At 44.2% G+C, this 17337-nt stretch overlaps 1 protein-coding gene across 2 annotated transcripts in view; it reads left to right on the top strand.

Moving 5' to 3' along the window:
• The first annotated feature begins 6671 nt into the window (after positions 1-6671).
• Positions 6672-17337, top strand: part of GDI2 (GDP dissociation inhibitor 2) — a 39220-nt gene continuing 28554 nt past the window's right edge. Inside the window, exons 1-2 of one of the 2 annotated variants that reach the window (XM_043561409.1) lie at positions 6672-7435; positions 15650-15757. In XM_043561409.1, the coding sequence (XP_043417344.1) occupies positions 7391-7435; positions 15650-15757 (153 nt within the window). In that variant the 5' untranslated portion in view covers positions 6672-7390. The remainder of the gene's footprint in view (positions 7436-15649; positions 15758-17337) is intronic. The other variant, XM_043561410.1, reaches the window with a different exon arrangement.

Raw genomic sequence — 17337 nt, 5'->3', positions numbered from 1 at the left:
AGTTGGATTCTGTCTCTGGAAATTTGATATCGTGTTAAGAAAACCTGGATAGCCTAGTCCAACAGTTTCACCCTAGGTGATTTTTGCGCCCCCGTCCCAGGGACCTTGGGATTGTCTGCAGACGTTTTGATTGTCACAGCGGGGGCCAGGGAGAGGTTGGGTATTATTGGCATCTAGTGTGGAGAGGCCAGGGATGCTGCCGAATGTTCTACAGTGCACAGAACTGGCCCCACCACAAAGAATGATCTGGCCGACAATGTGAGCATGAGGCTGAGGAGCCCTGCTCTGTTGTGAGCATCTGAATAGACGTGGCGTAACTCAGTTGAATGGGGCTGACAGCCGTCATCCACCATCCACGTCCAAGGAAAGCAGACGGTGTCCACCTGCAAAGAGAGAAAATAAGGAAGTCGTACAGAGAGGAGCTGAGTGTAGAGACAGTTTTCTGATTCCTGACTTCCAGTTCCTTCCACATCGACTATGCTTTTGCCCTTCATCCTTCTAATAAATCCCCCCTCTATACTTGAGATACCCTGACGTGGTTTTTGTTACTTGAAACTGAAGTTTATTTAAGCTGATCCAAAAAACATTCCAGTGAATGATTTTAAAGTGACTTAAGAAACGTTAAGGCTTGGGCAGCTTAGAGAGCATTCTCGTCTAGGAGGGAACAAATAAATCAGGATTTCAGTCAGTCGTCTCTGCAGTTAGAGGCCAGAGTAAGTTGAAGCTTTTTGAAGGGCAAAGGGGATCTAGAACACGCTTGCACTACTCTTAGGAAGTTTTTTGGAAATTGGGACACCTGACTCACCTGCTTGGCCACTACACCTGAAACCCCACCCTGTTCCACCAACCCAACTCCTCTGCATTCCAGAGAGTTGCCACTAATTACACTTGCTAATGATTTCTATTTTGCATATTATGTTGTGTTGTTAGGCTCATCACCAGTCTTGGTACTGATTTCATTTCTCTATACACAGAAATTCAGTAAAAGTTATGATGTAAGGTAAGCCACTGAAAGGGTCTCTGATACTTAGTTTCTTCCTGGAAGTCATATTGTTCTTTATCCAAGTCTTGGGAACATTGTGAATTCATTCCTTTTCCATACACAGAGCTTCCTTTTTTTTTTTTTTAAAGTTTATTATAATATTTTTTTTGAGAGAGAGAGAGAGACAGAGAGAAAGACAGAGAGAGAGAGAGAGCACAAGCAGGGGAGAGGCAGAGGGAGAGAGAGATTCCAAGCAGGCTCTGCAGAGCCCCACACGGGCTCGATCCCCCGAACCATGAAATCATGACCTGAGCTAAAATCAAAAGCCAGACACTCAACCTACTGAGCCACCCAGGCGCCCCTGCAGTGAGAATTCTTACGAGCAGAAGAGAGCAGGCAGGTTCAAGTAGAAGAGTAGGGGAAGAATGTCTCAGACAAAGGGAAAAGCATGTCTCGATGGAAAGGAACATGATGAGTTCATGAAACAGAAAATGTTTGGAACAGCTCAGCCAGTCATCCGTCTGTTGGCCCTCAGCTCCATTCCTCCTTTTCTCTGTATTGCAGGAGCTGAGTCAGCAAATGACACTTCCCAGAGCCCTCTGCCAACCGGCTTCCGGTGAGTTCTGCCAGTGGAAAATGCTGGTGGAAGACTGGGGGCAGGAGCAGCCATGTTCCCTTGCTGTTGGTAGCACCTCCGGCCGTGGCCCCAGTAGCGGCCCGTGGGTGGGGACTCCCGGGCTCCAGCGGCGGTAGAGGCTCTGGCAGAGGCGGTGATGGTGGTCTGTCAGCCTGAGAGCACAGTGGACTTGAAGGCTGGGTAACACCATTTTCCCTCTTGCTCCAGACTTTCAGGCTGTTTCTAACTTCTGGGTAACTTTCTCCCTTTTGCCTCTCCAGCCATTTCCAGTTTTGAAACCAATTCCCTATATTGTATTGCCTCTATTTAAAATACCTAGAGTGTGGGTGCTTGGGTGGCTCAGTCGGTCAGGCATCTGACTCTTGGTTTGGGCTCGGCTCACGATCTCAGGGTTTGTGAGTTGGAGCCCCACCTTGGGCTCCGCACTGATGGTGTGGAGCCTGCTTAGGATTCTTTCTCTTTGCCCCTCTCACGCACTTTCTCCCTCAAAATAAATAAACTTAAAAACAAACAAACAAGCAAATAAAATACCTAGAGTGGTTGCTGTTTTTCTGACGGAACGCCGACTAATACAGCGGTGAATTGGAAGCAACGGTTAGGGGCAGAGGAGCGTTGTGGAGAGAGGTTTGGTTGGTTAGGTAATTGAGGGCCAGATCATTTAAGCTCATCTTTGAAATGACCAGTGTTTGGACTTTTTATTCCAAGAGCAGTGGAGGCCTTGGAAAGATTTTAAAGACATGATCAGCTTGGTCACTTTGGATTTTTTAGAAACATTTTTCATGTTTATTTTTGAAAGAGAGACAGAGGGTGAGTGGGGGAGGGGCAAAGGAGGGGGGAGAGAGAGAGAGAGAGAGAGAGAGACAGAATCCGAAGCAGGCTCCAGGTTCTGGAGCTGTCAGCACAGAGCCCGACACGGGGCTTGAACTCCTGAAGCACGAGATCATGACCTGAGCCGAAGTCAGATGCTCAGCCAATGGAGCCACCCAGGCGCCACCCTCAGTTGCTTTAGATTTTGATGAAGTTCACTTGGATTAGACTATAGAGAACAAGCTTGAGACACCTGTACTGAAGGCCAGGTGTCCAATTAAGAAAGCTTTTGCACTTACCTGAGGAGATAACTTGACGGTGGGTTGTACCAGTGTAGCGGCAATGAGGTTGGAGAGAAGGGACTGGGATTTTTATGAGGCGGAATGGCCAGAACGTAATGGGGGGTATTGTGGCAGATTGAAGATGGGTACACACACATTGGCAAGTTTTCTCACTGACAGGTGGGTTTCATAGCTCCTTTTTTTGTTTTGTTTCAGTTTTTATTTATTTATTTTTGAGAGAGAGAGTGTGTGTGTGTGTGTGTGTGTGGGAGTGTGGGAGGGAGGGGCAGAGAGTGGGAGACAGAGAATCCCAAGTAGGCTCGACATGGGGCTGGATCTCACAGCCATGAGATCATGACCTGAGCCAAAATCAAGAGTCCGACACTTAACTGACTGAGCCACCCAGGCATCCGTGTAGCTCCTTCTGTTGAATTTGGGTGTGCTCTGTAACTGCTTTGATGAGTAGAATATGGCAGAAGGGATGCTGCGCCAGTTCCTGGGTCCAGGCCTTAAGAGACCGGCAGCTTCCATTTCTTGTTTCTTGGGATGTATGCCCTTGGAAGACAACTACCATACTTCGAGACGTGCAAACCGAGTGGAGGGGACACACATACATAGCTGCTGTTGTTGACAGCCCCAGCTCAGCGCCCGGCTGACAGCCATCATCAGCTGTGAGCCACGGGAGTGCGCCATGTTGGATGTCCAGTCTAGTCGAGTTTTCAGATGATGTAAACCCCCTGGTTTACAACTGCATCATAGACCCAGGCAATTCCCACACATCTGAACCCGTTCAACCCCCGGGACCATTAAGAGATAATAATACCTTGTTAAGTCACTAGTTTTTTGTTTGTTTGTTTGTTTTTTAAAGCCACTAAGCTTTGGGGTGGTTCGTTACACAGCAAAACAAAATCGGAATAGATGCGGAAGGAGAGAAAGAAGACAGAAGCAAGGATGAGATCTAGAATTCTGGTTTGGACCCAGGGTGGAGCCAGTCACTACTAAACTGGAGATTGGGAGCAGATTGCAGTTTGTGGGTGTGGATAAATGAATGCAGCATAAACTAGGAAATACTTATTTGGGGGATCTAATTAAAAATTTCCCCCAGATATCCTATTATGTTTTATCTTCAGCATTAGCTATCCAGATTTTAAACAGATTTATATTGTATAGATCTCTAGCTTTAAGAGCCTGTAAAGTATTAGTTTTAGTATCTTCTGCAATAAGAAAAGCTGCCCTTGTCAAAAGTTATCAAAAGGAACTGGTACTATTTCATCACATTTAGTCCTTGTTGATCTAGGGATTAACTTCCAGGTGTCTTATTCATTCATCAAATATTTACTCATCATCTGTCAGGCACGATGGCATCATTATGGACTTTACATTCTGATTAGCAGGCAGACAAGAAACAAGTAAAGGATGTAATTAGCAATTTGATAGAAATCAACGAAAGAAATAAGCAGGGTGCTCTTAGAGAATGAAATTTGAGGAGAAAGCTACTTTAGACAAGGTGGTCAGGGAAGATTTTCATGCAGAAACTTAAGGAAGCAGAAGGAACCAGCTGTGAAGAAGCGTATGTAGGAGGGGAAGTGCGGCTTGGTAGTCATGGGACCCACAAGAGCGCAGAGGCCCTTGGGCGGTTAAAAGCTTGACCAGATTCTAGGAACTGAAAGACTAGTGTGTTTGGAGTGTAGTGGACAAGAAGCACACAAGATGAAGTTGGGAGAGATATACGGAGGTTAGATTACACAATACCTTTTAGGCCATAGCAAGGGGTTTGCATTTTATTCTAGACGCAGAAGGTAGGCAGAAGCATGAACAGGATCCGATTCACATTTCAGGAAGATAATGGTTACCACAGACAGAAGGGAAACTGGTTGAGAAACTGGTACAGGGGTTCAGGACAGAAAGATGTCTGGGACTGGGGTTCGTTCTGCTATCTTCCTTGGACTCAGTCTCTCCTTCTGTAAAGCGCGGGCGGGGGCTTAGTGCAAACAGATCAGCTACGATTCCCAAGCACCCGGCTCTAAATTACAATCACACTGAACTCTTGCTTTGTACAAAGACTTAAATACCTTTACGAGGGATGGTATTTTCCACTGCTCTCCACAAGTCACCCACTTCCCCCAAACCTAAGTTTCACTCTTTTAGGAATACACTGAACCATTTAGTGGCTTTCAAGCCACTTCACCGTAAACAGTATTTGCTGTCTACCAAGTTCCTTGGCAACTGGAATAGATGAGGTTGAAGATCCTAGAGCAGGCACAGAATTCGGGATTAATCCAGTTGTTTTTGGTTTTTTGTCTGTTTGGTTGTTTTTTATTTTTTGTTTTTGTTTTTGGGTTTTTTTTGTGTGTGTGTGTCCTTCCACAAACTAAACTTCAGTGTAAGGGATCGGATTGAAGAGCCTCATTAGCCTTAAATTCAGATCCCTTATCCAACGCTTTGGAGTTTCTCATTAACTTCATCTGAATATTGATAAATTACCCTTTACTTAAAACATGGTAACATAATTCAGCAGATACGCTCAAAAGCCTCTTCAACATTCAGAGGTTGATGGCAATATAGCAATACATGAAAAAGCCTCTTTATTATTTTTATTTTTTACTTTTTATAATTTTTTTTAAGTAGGCTCCACCCCCAGTGTGGGGCCCAAACTCACACCCCAGAGATCAAGAGTTGCATGCTCCAGTGACTGAGCTAGTCAGGTGCCCCAAAGATTTTTTTTTTTTTTTTTAAGTATTCTCTAAGCCCAACATGGGGCTCAAACTCATTACTCCTAGATCAAGAGTCACATGCTTTACTGATTGAACCAGCCTGGACTCGTTACTGCTAGTTTTTAAAAATGGGTCAATATTTCATGTCAGTTAAAAAATGTAGGTAATGTTGTAAAAGTAGCCAGAGAGATCCCTTCCCCCTCCCATCTTCTCCCACCGTGTGAGGACAAAGCGAAAAGACAACTAGAACCAGGAAGCAGGCCCTCAGACACACCTTGATCTTTTACTTGGTAGCCTACACAACTCTGAGAAGTAAATTTCTGTTGTTTATAAGCATGTGCATATACACGTGCACATACTTGGAGAGGAACAGGAGGACCTTCTTAAAACATGCTTAGCTACCAGAAAAGTCAGTTACACCCACTGGCACATAATGGGGTCAGTACTTAACTCTGCACTTGGTTTTTGTCTACTTACAGAAATTCATTCGGTCGCTAATGGATACAAATCCAATTAAGGTACGTAAATTTAAACTGTCCAGCACCCCCCAAAGGTGCACCGTCTGGTAGAACACTTAAAACTTTTTCTGGGGCGAAGAAACATTGTACAATACTGTTACATTATCTCCGGGATCTGAATGATTTAAGTATGAAGGAAGTTCTGTCCACCAAGATTCTCTTTGAATAGCTCTTATCCAGCGGTGCTTGGGAGTCAATCTAGAAGGAAACGCCAACTCTTTCGTCTGAGTATGCAGACTTATCCCAGGCTGAAAACACAGGCTGTCCAAGGCTTTAGGGAAATCGCTTGTCTACACTGCCCCTATAGGGTGTACTCTGTTTGGTTGAGAACACAAGCCTCTCCTTACACCTGTCTCCATGCCCAAAGCTGGAGATTCCAGTGGGAATCCTAAAACAGTTGGGGGTGGGGGAAGGAGTGCATACACTGGTCAGTTACAATTTCTATAGCCGGCTTGAGCTACAGCTCTCAGGCCTGCTTCCCAAACCTGGACTTCCCCTGTATTTACGCTAAGCGTTTTCTTTCTTAAAAAATTGTTTTTTTTTTTTCCCTTCCCTTAAATTTCCTCAGGCCGCACAGGCAACACACAGGGCGGGAAGTAAGGTAACACGAGTGAGTTCTGAGCTGCTTAAAATACTTCGGGTCCTCTTTCATTGAGAAAAAGGAGGCAGGGCAAAAAGGAAAACAAAGCAAGTTGCCACTGGCCGAGGTAGGCGCAGCCGCGCGAGCACTCGGGGCCGAGGCCTGCACGACGCTCGGCCCGCGGTGCATAGCCAGCCGGTGGCAGGGCGGGAGGGCTGGGCCCCCGGCCGGCCCCGGCGCACGTGGCCGACTCAGGCTCAAAGTCCAAGGGCGGCGGGAGGTCTCGGGGCCCTGGGCGCGCCTCGGCTCCCACACCACTGCGGGAGCAACGAACCGGACCGCCGCTCTCCGACCGCCGGCACGCTCCCAGCCGTACGACCTCAAGGGCCCAGGCGCGGGGACCGCCTCCGCCCCCTCCGCCCCCAACCACGGTGGCAGCGGGCCGGGGGAAGACCGGAACCGCTAAAGGCACAGCCCGCCCTCTTCTCGCGAGACGTGAGAGAGGAAGAAAGTTGGTCGGGCGACCGAATGCAGCCAATGAGAGGGCGGGAAGGCTGTGATCGACGGCCCTCCGAGCGCCTTCCCTAAGCCCCGCCCCGGCTGCGGAGGCCCCAGTCGCCGCCCGCCTTCCCCTCCCTTCCCCGTCTTCCCTCCCCTCCCTGCCCCGCTCTTCTCTTCCCGTCTGAGGTGGCGGCCGGCGTCCCTCCTCTCCAGCTCCGTTTCGCCTCTAGCCCTGGCTTCCCGTTTTTGTCGGGCCCCGAGACCGGTCTGAGCGCTCCCCCTGTCGCTTCAGGGTGGTCGAGTAGCCCAGGGCCCCTCGAGTCCTTGAGCTTTCTCCCTTCCTGGGCTTCGGTGCTCGTCCTCCCCCGCCATGAATGAGGAGTACGACGTGATCGTGCTGGGCACCGGCCTGACGGTGAGTTCTGGGCGGCGGGCCCCGCGCCCCCTCTCCCCACCCCTCTCTGTCGCCCGCGCGGCCGCACGAGGCCGGGGCCCACCCCGCGCGGCCGCGCCGCCTTCTGCCCGGGCCGGCCTCCCAGCGGGGCCTGCGTCTCGCACGCCGTCCTTGTGCACACGGTCTTTGGTCGTCGTTGGGGGCCTTGCTCTGCAGGGCGTTGGGGCGGGTGGCGACGGGTGCGTCCCCACGAGTCCGGGCCTGCGGCAGTGCCCAGCTGCTCGGGCTCGCGGCCCTAAACGTGAATCGAGAGACCGGAGATGGAAAACCCGGTCCAGCTGGAAAAGGACAGTTTTTCCGCTTTGCTCGGCGGGGGGGAAGCCCGCTTGGGGATCGGTACTCGTCCACCTCCTTTATGGGTTGCTGGCCTCTCCCGATTGGAAACGGAAAAGCACCAGGCAGAGTGGGGGAGGGCGGAGGCCACTCTTGCGTTTCCTACTTAGACTTCAGCCGCTACTAACCCGTCTTTGCCTGCCAGAGCTAGGCAGAAGATTTTGTGACAGGTCCTTGGATAGTCGCTGTTTTGTGCTGGATACAGTTCGGTTAACTTAGGTTTGGGGAGAAAAATTAGCCTTTTATCTCCGCGCCCATTTCAAATGAGAGGCATTATGCCTTCCTTCTCACCACCCTCCCAGCTCACTTTTTGAGCATCTGTAGAGTTGGAAATGAGTTTGCTCAAAACTTGTCTATCGAATGCTTTCTCAGCTGACCTTTGCCACCTTTTCCTTTTGTTCGGTCTGTTCCCTGCCTCCATTGTCGCTTCTCGGGGCTTTCCCCTAAGAAATGGATTGGGGATGGATTGATGGCTATAGAGGCCAAGTTCTCTACTACTGGCCGGTCGAGACCCACGTGTGACTGGCTGAGAAGCAGCACCAAGTAGCTGAGACCACTGACCTAGGAAACTACCGGGTTGTTTTGAACGTGCGGGATTCGGTTGAATTTCTTTCCAGGTGGTGAGTTGGCCAACTGTAGGATGCCTAAATGAACAGGCCCACCTGCTGTTAATGTTTCTTCAATTAATATTTTTAAAGTGTCTGATTTTAAAGTGTCCAAGCTGTGCGGCTGGGCTGTTTTTCTTCAGTGAATGTTTTTAAAGCGTCTGATTGGGATTCCAAGCTGAGCCCTGTGGTCTGTGGAGGATTTTGCCCATGGGGATGGGGACCGTTGCTGCCGGCATGTTGTAAGAGCCCGTTCTGTTTTCCTGCGGTTATTGCTGGTCTTTGAGATTTGCTCTTGATTGGGTCCGTTGGACGTGGACGAACGGGTGCAAATCCATCTTGCAGGTTTCTACATGCCTGGTTTGGAAGCAGCAGTTTGTGTCAGAGATAGCACAGTCGTACTGGATAACGACCCAGTGGAGATGATGCATTTAATTTAAGTATTCATTTGGGTTGGGGCGCCTGGGTGGCTCAGTCGGTTGAGCGGCCGACTCGGGCTCGGGTCATGATCTCGCAGTTTGTGAATACGAGCCCCGCATCCGGCTCTGTGCTGACAGTTCGGAGCCTGGAGCCTGCTTTGGATTTTGTGTCTCCCTGTCTCTCTCTCTCTCTCAAAAATAAAAAAACATTAAAAAAATTTAAACATTCATTTGGGTCGATTGTGATCTTTTTGATGAGTGGTAGATTCATGCCTAACTAGAAATCAGACCAATTTCTGCCCTCACTTTACAGCTGTGATAGCTTTAATCCCTGTGAGCCTTCTTACATTGTTTTCTCAGATTTTCTTTGGGAATTCTCTCCATTCAGAGCATCCACGCTCGTTGATGGGAGCGGCGGTGGCAGGATGATTTGACCATGGTAAATCTTGTATCCTTTTTTCTAGTGACACCAGGACTGCTCAAAGTGAGATGAGACCACCAAAGTTAAAAACCCTGAAATCACGCTTGGCCGAGTATTTGGAGTGAACATACCACTTAATTTTCTTAATTTTTGGCTTCTAAATATTTAGTACCTGAGGCTTAAGAACCTGCAAACAGGCATACGCAATCAACTATGGGGCAATCAACTATGGGTACCACATATCGCAGGAGGGCAGTGTGTCAAGTACTTTTAGTGCTGTGAACTTGTTACTTTTAAAGAAAGTGTCGGAGTTTGTTGCCTAGTGTTGGCACTGTTTTGTGTCAGTTGTTCCTTCTAAAATGAAGGTCATAGTGATCCACAGATGTTGCTGGTAACTTTAATAAATAAGACACAAAATGTATACCTTAGAACAAAATCATTCTGTGTCTAGGAGAAAGGGAATATTCCATATAATTCAGTTTTCTGAGGAATTGAGGATTGATTCTCCCTTTAAAGAAAGAACCACAACTTTCTGATAAAAGCTGCTCCAAATGACATCACAACTTGTTTACCAAACTAAGGAACATAATTTACTTGATAACTAAGATTTCACACCCTGAGGATTAAGCACTGTGTGTGTCATGCCGTGACATGATGAAGCTGCTGAGACACCTGGTAAGCTTTGGCCCTCCTTACTAAATAGTCGCAGACTGCTTGCCTTTGTGAGTGAGTGAGTGAGTGCTTCAGTCTGCTTTTCATTTGCTTCCTCCTCCCTTACTTTGCTGTTAAGGTGACCTTTACTTTTCTTTGATGGCAGCGTGTGCAGACCTCATCTGACCACCTAAGATGCTGCTTCTAATTGACTTTGGGTTTGGCAGTGAATTCTTGAATTTTCTTAAAAATAGTATATAAAAGGGTAACTATTTTTCTTAAAAATAGTATATAAAAGGGTAACTAGTTCCACAGCTGTTGGTGCCTCGAGGAGGTATTTATGTTGTTTTGTTCTACATAATAATTCTGGTAGAGGGTCATGAATAGAAACGTACTCTAGTGATACTTAACCAGTATTCTCAGTATTCTATATTTAGAAATTATTTTACATCCCAGATGTAATTTCTCCTTTTTTCTTTATTAAAATTTTGTGATTTAAAAGAGGAGTTTTTATATCTGATTTAAACATCTTAAATTGCTTCTCAGATTTGCTCTTTGAAAATCCTTGCCATTGCTCTGTTAGAGTTTTGTTCACAAAGGACTTTCTATTCACTGCAGTAGCAATCATTGGGCCAATATGTACAAATGTCTTATTTTTGGAAGGTATAAATGTTTTGCAGTCTGTATTTTAAATCCGTTTCAAGCATACTGGCCCAATAGAACAGAAATAAAATCAGATGCATTTCAGCATCTAGAGGTAGTAGTGAGATACTTGGTTTGAAAAACCACTAGGTAAATATTTTGGCTCACATAGATGATAATCGACATTTACCTCTATCTTCCTTCTCCTTGTATCTGATTAAAGACTTTTTTTTTTTTTTAAGATTTTTTTTTAATGTTTATTTACTTTGGAAGAGAGAGAGACAGAGCATAAGCGGGGGAGGGGCAGAGAGAGAGAGAGAGAGAGAGAGAGAGAGAGAGGGAGACCCAGAATCCAATGCAGGCTCCAGGCTCCGAGCTGTCAGCACAGAGCCCAATGCAGGGCTCAAACCCACGAACTGTGAGGTCATGACCTGAGCTGAAGTCGGAGGCTTACCTGACTGAGCCACCCAGGCGCCCCGAAGACTCTTAATGGAGTAATGTCTTCCCCAATTTCAGTTATTTAAACTGTGACTGTTGTGATCAGTTACAGGCAATAAAGAGGTAAACGCACTTTCTATAAACAAATAGCTTCTCATAGAGGACGGTAACTGTAGGAGTTGCTATGAGAGAGTACTAAGAGCTGTAATAGAGCTACACGTGGGAATTCAGACAGGGGAATCAGGAAAACCTTCATAAAGAAGGAAGTATGTAAGCTGACTTTTTAAAATATTGGTAGGCTTTGAGCGGGAGGAATGATTTTCTAGGCAGAGTGAGCAGGATAGGTTGGTAGTAAGAACAGGATGTATGGAAGGAATAGGAAGTTTATTTTGCCTCAAACAGAAGGTATGAAGAGGCAGATTGGGAAATAAGGTTGGAAAGAAGGCCTGTTGGTAAAAAGGTTGAATGTACTAGGCTAAGAAATTTGAACTTTATCTTTTCAAGCAGTGGGAGAGGATTTTGAGCAGGAAACATATAATTAGAGCCAATTTCAAGAAAAATTATCTCCTGACAGCATTTAATGAGATGCATTTAAGGGACAGACATTTAAAGGAACATTCTGCTGAAAACAGTGTTTTTTTGTTATTGCTGTAAAGCATATATCATTGAGATTAGTGGATTCAGAAATGTTCAAGTTAACATTTTCTTCATATTTCTAGGTAAGTGGGTTTCAAAAGGGACTTTTCTTTAGTATCGGTTTTTAGGTACCTGTTTTCCTAATTTTTGTGTGCGTTTACTCTGTTTGGTGTTTTTTGCTGTAGTTTTGTTTTTCCTGTAACAACTGTAACAAGCGATGCCTTTAAAGGTAGTTATTATCAGCTCTTTGGACTTTAGTGAATCTTCAAATTATTGAGCCCTTTATTTTAGGCCTCCACCTTTAGTGCTTGCTTTAGAGCCATGGTCCAGTGAGTGGATCATGCTTATTTGCAGGGGAGCATGAGAAGTTATATATAGAAGACATGCAACATGCAGATTTGCTTGCTGTATTTTTGCTTCCAAAAGTTGAACTCTGAAGTCTGCCTTTGTTGGCTGGAAATGGGACTATTTAGTCTTCCTCTATCTGTGCCCTAACCTGTTTTTGAGATAGTAAGTTTTATTTTACTCATGTATTATGTTGAGCCGTATACGTTAGTGCTGCTTTGGATTTTGTGTTTTGAACAAGTGAGTTGCTTTTGGTAATATTAGGGTTGGAAAATGTCTTCAGTTCTGTTTTTCAAGACATCGTTAAGAAACTGAAAAGGCAAGCCACAGAATGGAAGAAGATGTTTGCAATATATATAACTAATAAAGCACTTTTATCCAGAATATGAAAGGAACTTTTATGTAGCAGTAAGAAGAAGCCCGTTTTTAAAAAGGGCAAATAATTTGAGTAGGTACTTATCAAAAGAAGATACTAATTATCAGTTAAACTATAAAAAAATGCCCAACCTCATTAGTTGTCAGGAAATGCAAATTAAACCACATCCTAAGTAGAAGGGCTAAAATTAAAAAGACACAAGTGTGTTGGGCAAGGATTTGAAACAACAGCAACTTTCACACACTGCTGACAAAAGTGTACGTTAGTACAATCACTTTGGAAAGCTGTTTGGGAGTATCTCCTGAAGTTGAACACAATTGTGCTTTCCTTGATATGTATCCAACAAATACATAATAAAAACACGTTGAGAACATTTGTAATGGTCAAAAACTGGAACCGTCCAGATGCCCATCAACTAAAGTCTCTACAGCTCTGTTACCCAAACCGTGGTCCTTGGACCAACTGCTTCTGCAACACCTGAGGGCTTGCTAGAAGTGCAGAAGGCTAGGCCTCACGCTGGATATGCCGAAGCAACACCTGCAGGCCAGCATGATCCTAGGTTTTGTTTTGTCGAAGTAGGCTCTAAGCCCGGCGTGGGGCTCGAACTCCGTGACCCCGTGACCTAGAGTTCATGCTCTACCAGCCAGGCACCCCTGCCTAGCGTGATCCCCAGTTGATTCTCACCTTTGTTAGAGTTTGGAGCGGCGGTGCTTTCATAACCGTTCTTGAAACTGGTCCTGGACCAGCCTCATTAGTGGTCTCTCAGCCTGGTGAGAAAGGCACGCTCCCAGCCTGGTGAGAAAGCCCCAACCCAGTTCTGGGGATGGAAGCCCCACAATCTGTTTTAACAAGCCCTCCAAGTGATGTGGATGCAAAGTGAAGTCTGAGAACCTGCTTAGAATTGACGTTTCTCAGCCCTTCGCGGGTGATGCTACATGGGAAGCACACGCTGAGATCCATCCACTGCTTGCAGGGTTAGACCTTCTGTAAAGGTCCAGATAGTGAATCTTTTAGGTTATGCCGGCTATGCAGTCTCTGTCACAACCACGGTTCTACTGTGGGACCGTGAAACGTGCCGTGGACACTATGTAAATGAATCGGAATGGGTGTTTCCCAGTAAATCTTGATGAAAACCGCTTGCAGGCCGGACTTGGCTCTTGTACCTTGGGGACTCTGCTCTGTGGCAGTGAGAATAAGTGAATTTCAAGAACACACAAAACATGGGTGAATCTTGTAAACATAATGTTGGATAAAAGGTGTATATACAAAAAAAAGGTATACTGCATGATTCCATTTATTCTGAGTTTAAAAACCAGCAGAACAAATCTTTGCTCTTAAAAATCATGAGAAGGGGTGGGGGGTGTGGTTGTGACCGGAACAGGGCATGAAGTGGCCTTCTGGAGGGAGCACTCATAGTGTTTTGGTTCTTGATCTAAATAAGAAATGATACACCCTCGTAAAGTGAAATTTGAACCTGATAAGAACTTAAAACCTTTCAAAAATACTAAAATGAATAGATAATATTATGGAATAAAATTTGAAATACTTAAGAATTTTTAAAATAAGGTATCAGAGTCAGACTTCTAGGGGAGTGCGATTGTTCTCTGCTATGTAGGGTCTTTGGGGTAATTTTGAAAAGCCCTAGGATTTGTGATGATACATGGAATTTCCTTTTTCTTTTTAAAAGATAAAGCCCTGATCACCAAAGCCATGCTACAGGTTTTGAGTGAATGTGTATCCCATCTCTGGGTTTCTTCTCATTAATTCATTTATCATATTCTTCTTTAATTTTTTCCTTTTCCCCCTCCATCTTGATATGGTGTATCTTAGTATATTCATGTTTCATTTACCTTTTTCCTGAGAGTAGTCATTTATAATTCTCTATTTGTTGCCACTTACTAGTGCTTATTCTGGATGCTTCCTTTAGGGCTCTTGTTCTCAAACTCTTTGACTTTGGGATCTTTTTACACTGAAAAATTAAGGACCCTGAAGAGTTTTGTTTATAGTGGTTATGTTTATCAATATTTATCATTAGAAATCAACACTGAGAAATTTAAAAAATTTGTATTAATTCACTTAAAGATAGTAATGATAAACCCATTACGTGTTAACATGAATAAGTTTTATGAAGTATGACTGTATCTTCCAAAACAAAAACATTGTGAGAAGAGTATTATTGTTTTACATTTTCTGCACATCTCTTTAATGTGGAGAATGTCTAGTTTTAATGTCTGGCTTAAAAGCTGAATTTTCACCTGCTTTGGTGTTCAGACTTTTGTCAGATACCAGCTGAAGTATCTGAAGAAAATCAAGCCTCGTAACAGATGTGCAGTGGGAACAGGGACGAGTATTCTAATAGCCTTCCACATGGTTGTGGATATTCTTTGATTTATACCAAAATATTAGTGGCAGGTTTTTTTTTTTTTTTAATATTTGTTGTAGTATGAAATCTGAAACCGCATCTGACATATATCTAGGTCTGAGTAATAGTTTATTGGTCAGTTGTTCTTTCAAATAAAAATGATGATCCATGAGGGGTGCCCGTGTGGCTCAGTCTGTTAAGCATCCAGCTCTTGATCTCCGTTCAGGTCATGACCTCATGGTTCGTGAGATTGAGCCCCGTGTTGGGCTCTGCACTGATGGTCTGGAGCCTGCTTGGGATTCTCTCTTGCTCTCTCTGCCTCTCCCCAACTTGTACGGGCACTGTCTCAAAATAAATTAAAAAAAAAGATGACCCATGAACAAAGAAGTGGTTAGTTCAGCATACACATCAGTTGCACAAATGGTTTTCCTTGAGCCAGAGTTACCTTATGTGGACTTCCCACTTTGTCACACAGTATTAAAATAAAATGGGGGGCATTCAGTGGTGTATACTTAACAGGTAATTTTTTTTTTCCAACAAAGGTAATTTTAATGCTTCATAAAGGACATGTTTGAGTAAGCCAGCCTTTTTTAAAAACTGAGTACCTGGTGGTGGCGAATATAATGAGTAGTGCAGAGTGGGGCTACTGTCCTAATTGTTCTGTCTGCCGTTGGTCTTGGACCATTGGTGCTAATGCTAGCGCAGTGGACAAATAGTGAATAATGTCTTACCGTTATGAAAATAGTTCTAACCTTGAGGCCCACGGGGGTCCACAGACCACTCTTGGAACCCTGGTCACTTTGGGCTTTGTCCTTAAGTCGTATATTGTACATACTAAGTATTAATTACTGAAAGAATGTTTAATGAGGGGCTTTAAAAAAAAAGTCATGTTCAAAACGTGCTGTAATGCTTTACTTCTTTTGAAGATACTTATGCTTTTCCTGTAGGAATGCATCCTGTCAGGTATAATGTCAGTGAACGGAAAGAAAGTTCTTCACATGGATAGAAACCCATATTATGGAGGAGAGAGTGCATCTATAACACCTCTGGAAGATGTAAGTATTAAGTTACTTGTGCCTTTCATTCTTCGAATCTTTGACTTGTGAATCTCAATTTCACTCCTTATAGATAGGTTTAATTTTGTTTTATTAAATAGATTATCCGTAACCTATTTTTTCAAAAGGGGCTGCTAGTTTAGGGCTTGTAGAAATTTAAGTTGTGACCTTTCCTGCCATCTTGGAGCAGTTACCCGTTATCTCTTGAAGCTAAAGGTATAGACTCCTGATGGATATCTGATATATGCCAAGCACAGTGCCAGTGTTTTCCACTTGGTTTTATGTATTCTCCTAGTTACTTGAAGAGGTATTTTTATCCTCAGTTTTCAGGTGACAAAATAGTCTGTGTTGTTACAACCCCAGAGAAGGGCTGGGAACCTAGGTTATGTGACTCCAAAGGTGTAGTCCCTTTTGCTCTACTGCCCTGCTTCCTACTTTTCTAGAGCATGGGCACAGGAAGCATTTCCAAAGTGTGTTTTACTAAAAAAAAAAAAAAATCGTGAGAGCAGATGCCTCAAGGGTGAGGAAAGGCAGAGTGATGTAGTGTGGAAGTGCCCACAAGGGCCCCTGATCACCGTGTAGTGTTTTATTTCTTAATCTGAGTGTTTTAAAAATGGATATTCATTTCCTTATTGTTTTCTAATTTGTACCTATGTGTTTTAATCAACTCTTCTATTTTTGCTTCTTCTCATGATAAAACAAATAATATTTAAATATTTAAAGCACACACAAAAAGTGTTTTACTAACTTTTTCTCTGTGAGGTTTGTTCAACATCCACACGCATGGATATGAGCTGTACTGTATTTTATAAGAGATCTATAGACATCACCAATTACTTTAAATAATGACTGATAAAATAGACTTCATATTTTTATCAAAAATTTTTTCTGTATTCAGGCCTACAGAAAAGTTGAAAGAATAATAACAATGGATCAACCTTCCATCTGGATTTAGCGGCTGACATTTTTCAATATTTGCTTTGTCTTTTTTTGTTACTGGGTTGAGTCCTTAGAAGTAATAGACATCATGATACTCGACCTGAATCTTTCAGCATTCACTGGCTAAGAATAGCATTCTCCTATGTAATCATGGTATCATTCGTTATCATGTTTAAGAAAATTAACCATAATATCCAGATCATACTCAAATTGCCCACTGATGCTAAGAATGTCTTATATTGTGTATGGTGGTGGTTTTTGTTTGTTTGTTTTGTTTTTTTAAATGTTTATTTTTGAGAGAGAGCACGTGTGTGCGAATGAGTTGGGGAGAGGCAGGGAGAGGCAGAGAGAGAGAGACCGAGAATTCGAAGCAAGCTGTTCACTGTGTGTACAGAGCCTGACTCGGGGCTCAGACTCAAGAACCATGAGACCATGAATGACCTGAGCCGAAGTCGGACTCTTAACTGACTGAGCCACCCAGGCATCCCCCCGCCCCTCTTTTTTTGAACCAGTTTAAACATTGCCTTTAGTGTGGTTTCTCTTTATTCTCTTAATCTACAAAAGTCTCCTGACTTGTTTTTCCCTCTTGAAAAGTTCAAGCTAGTTTATAATAAAGCATTGCTGTGTACCTCATATTGCAT

Source organism: Prionailurus bengalensis, chromosome B4 (assembly GCF_016509475.1).
Source record: "Prionailurus bengalensis isolate Pbe53 chromosome B4, Fcat_Pben_1.1_paternal_pri, whole genome shotgun sequence".
Classification (NCBI taxonomy): domain Eukaryota; kingdom Metazoa; phylum Chordata; class Mammalia; order Carnivora; family Felidae; genus Prionailurus; species Prionailurus bengalensis.
The sequence above is the reverse complement of the archived record's forward strand: the minus strand, read 5'-3'. Positions and strand labels throughout refer to the sequence as shown.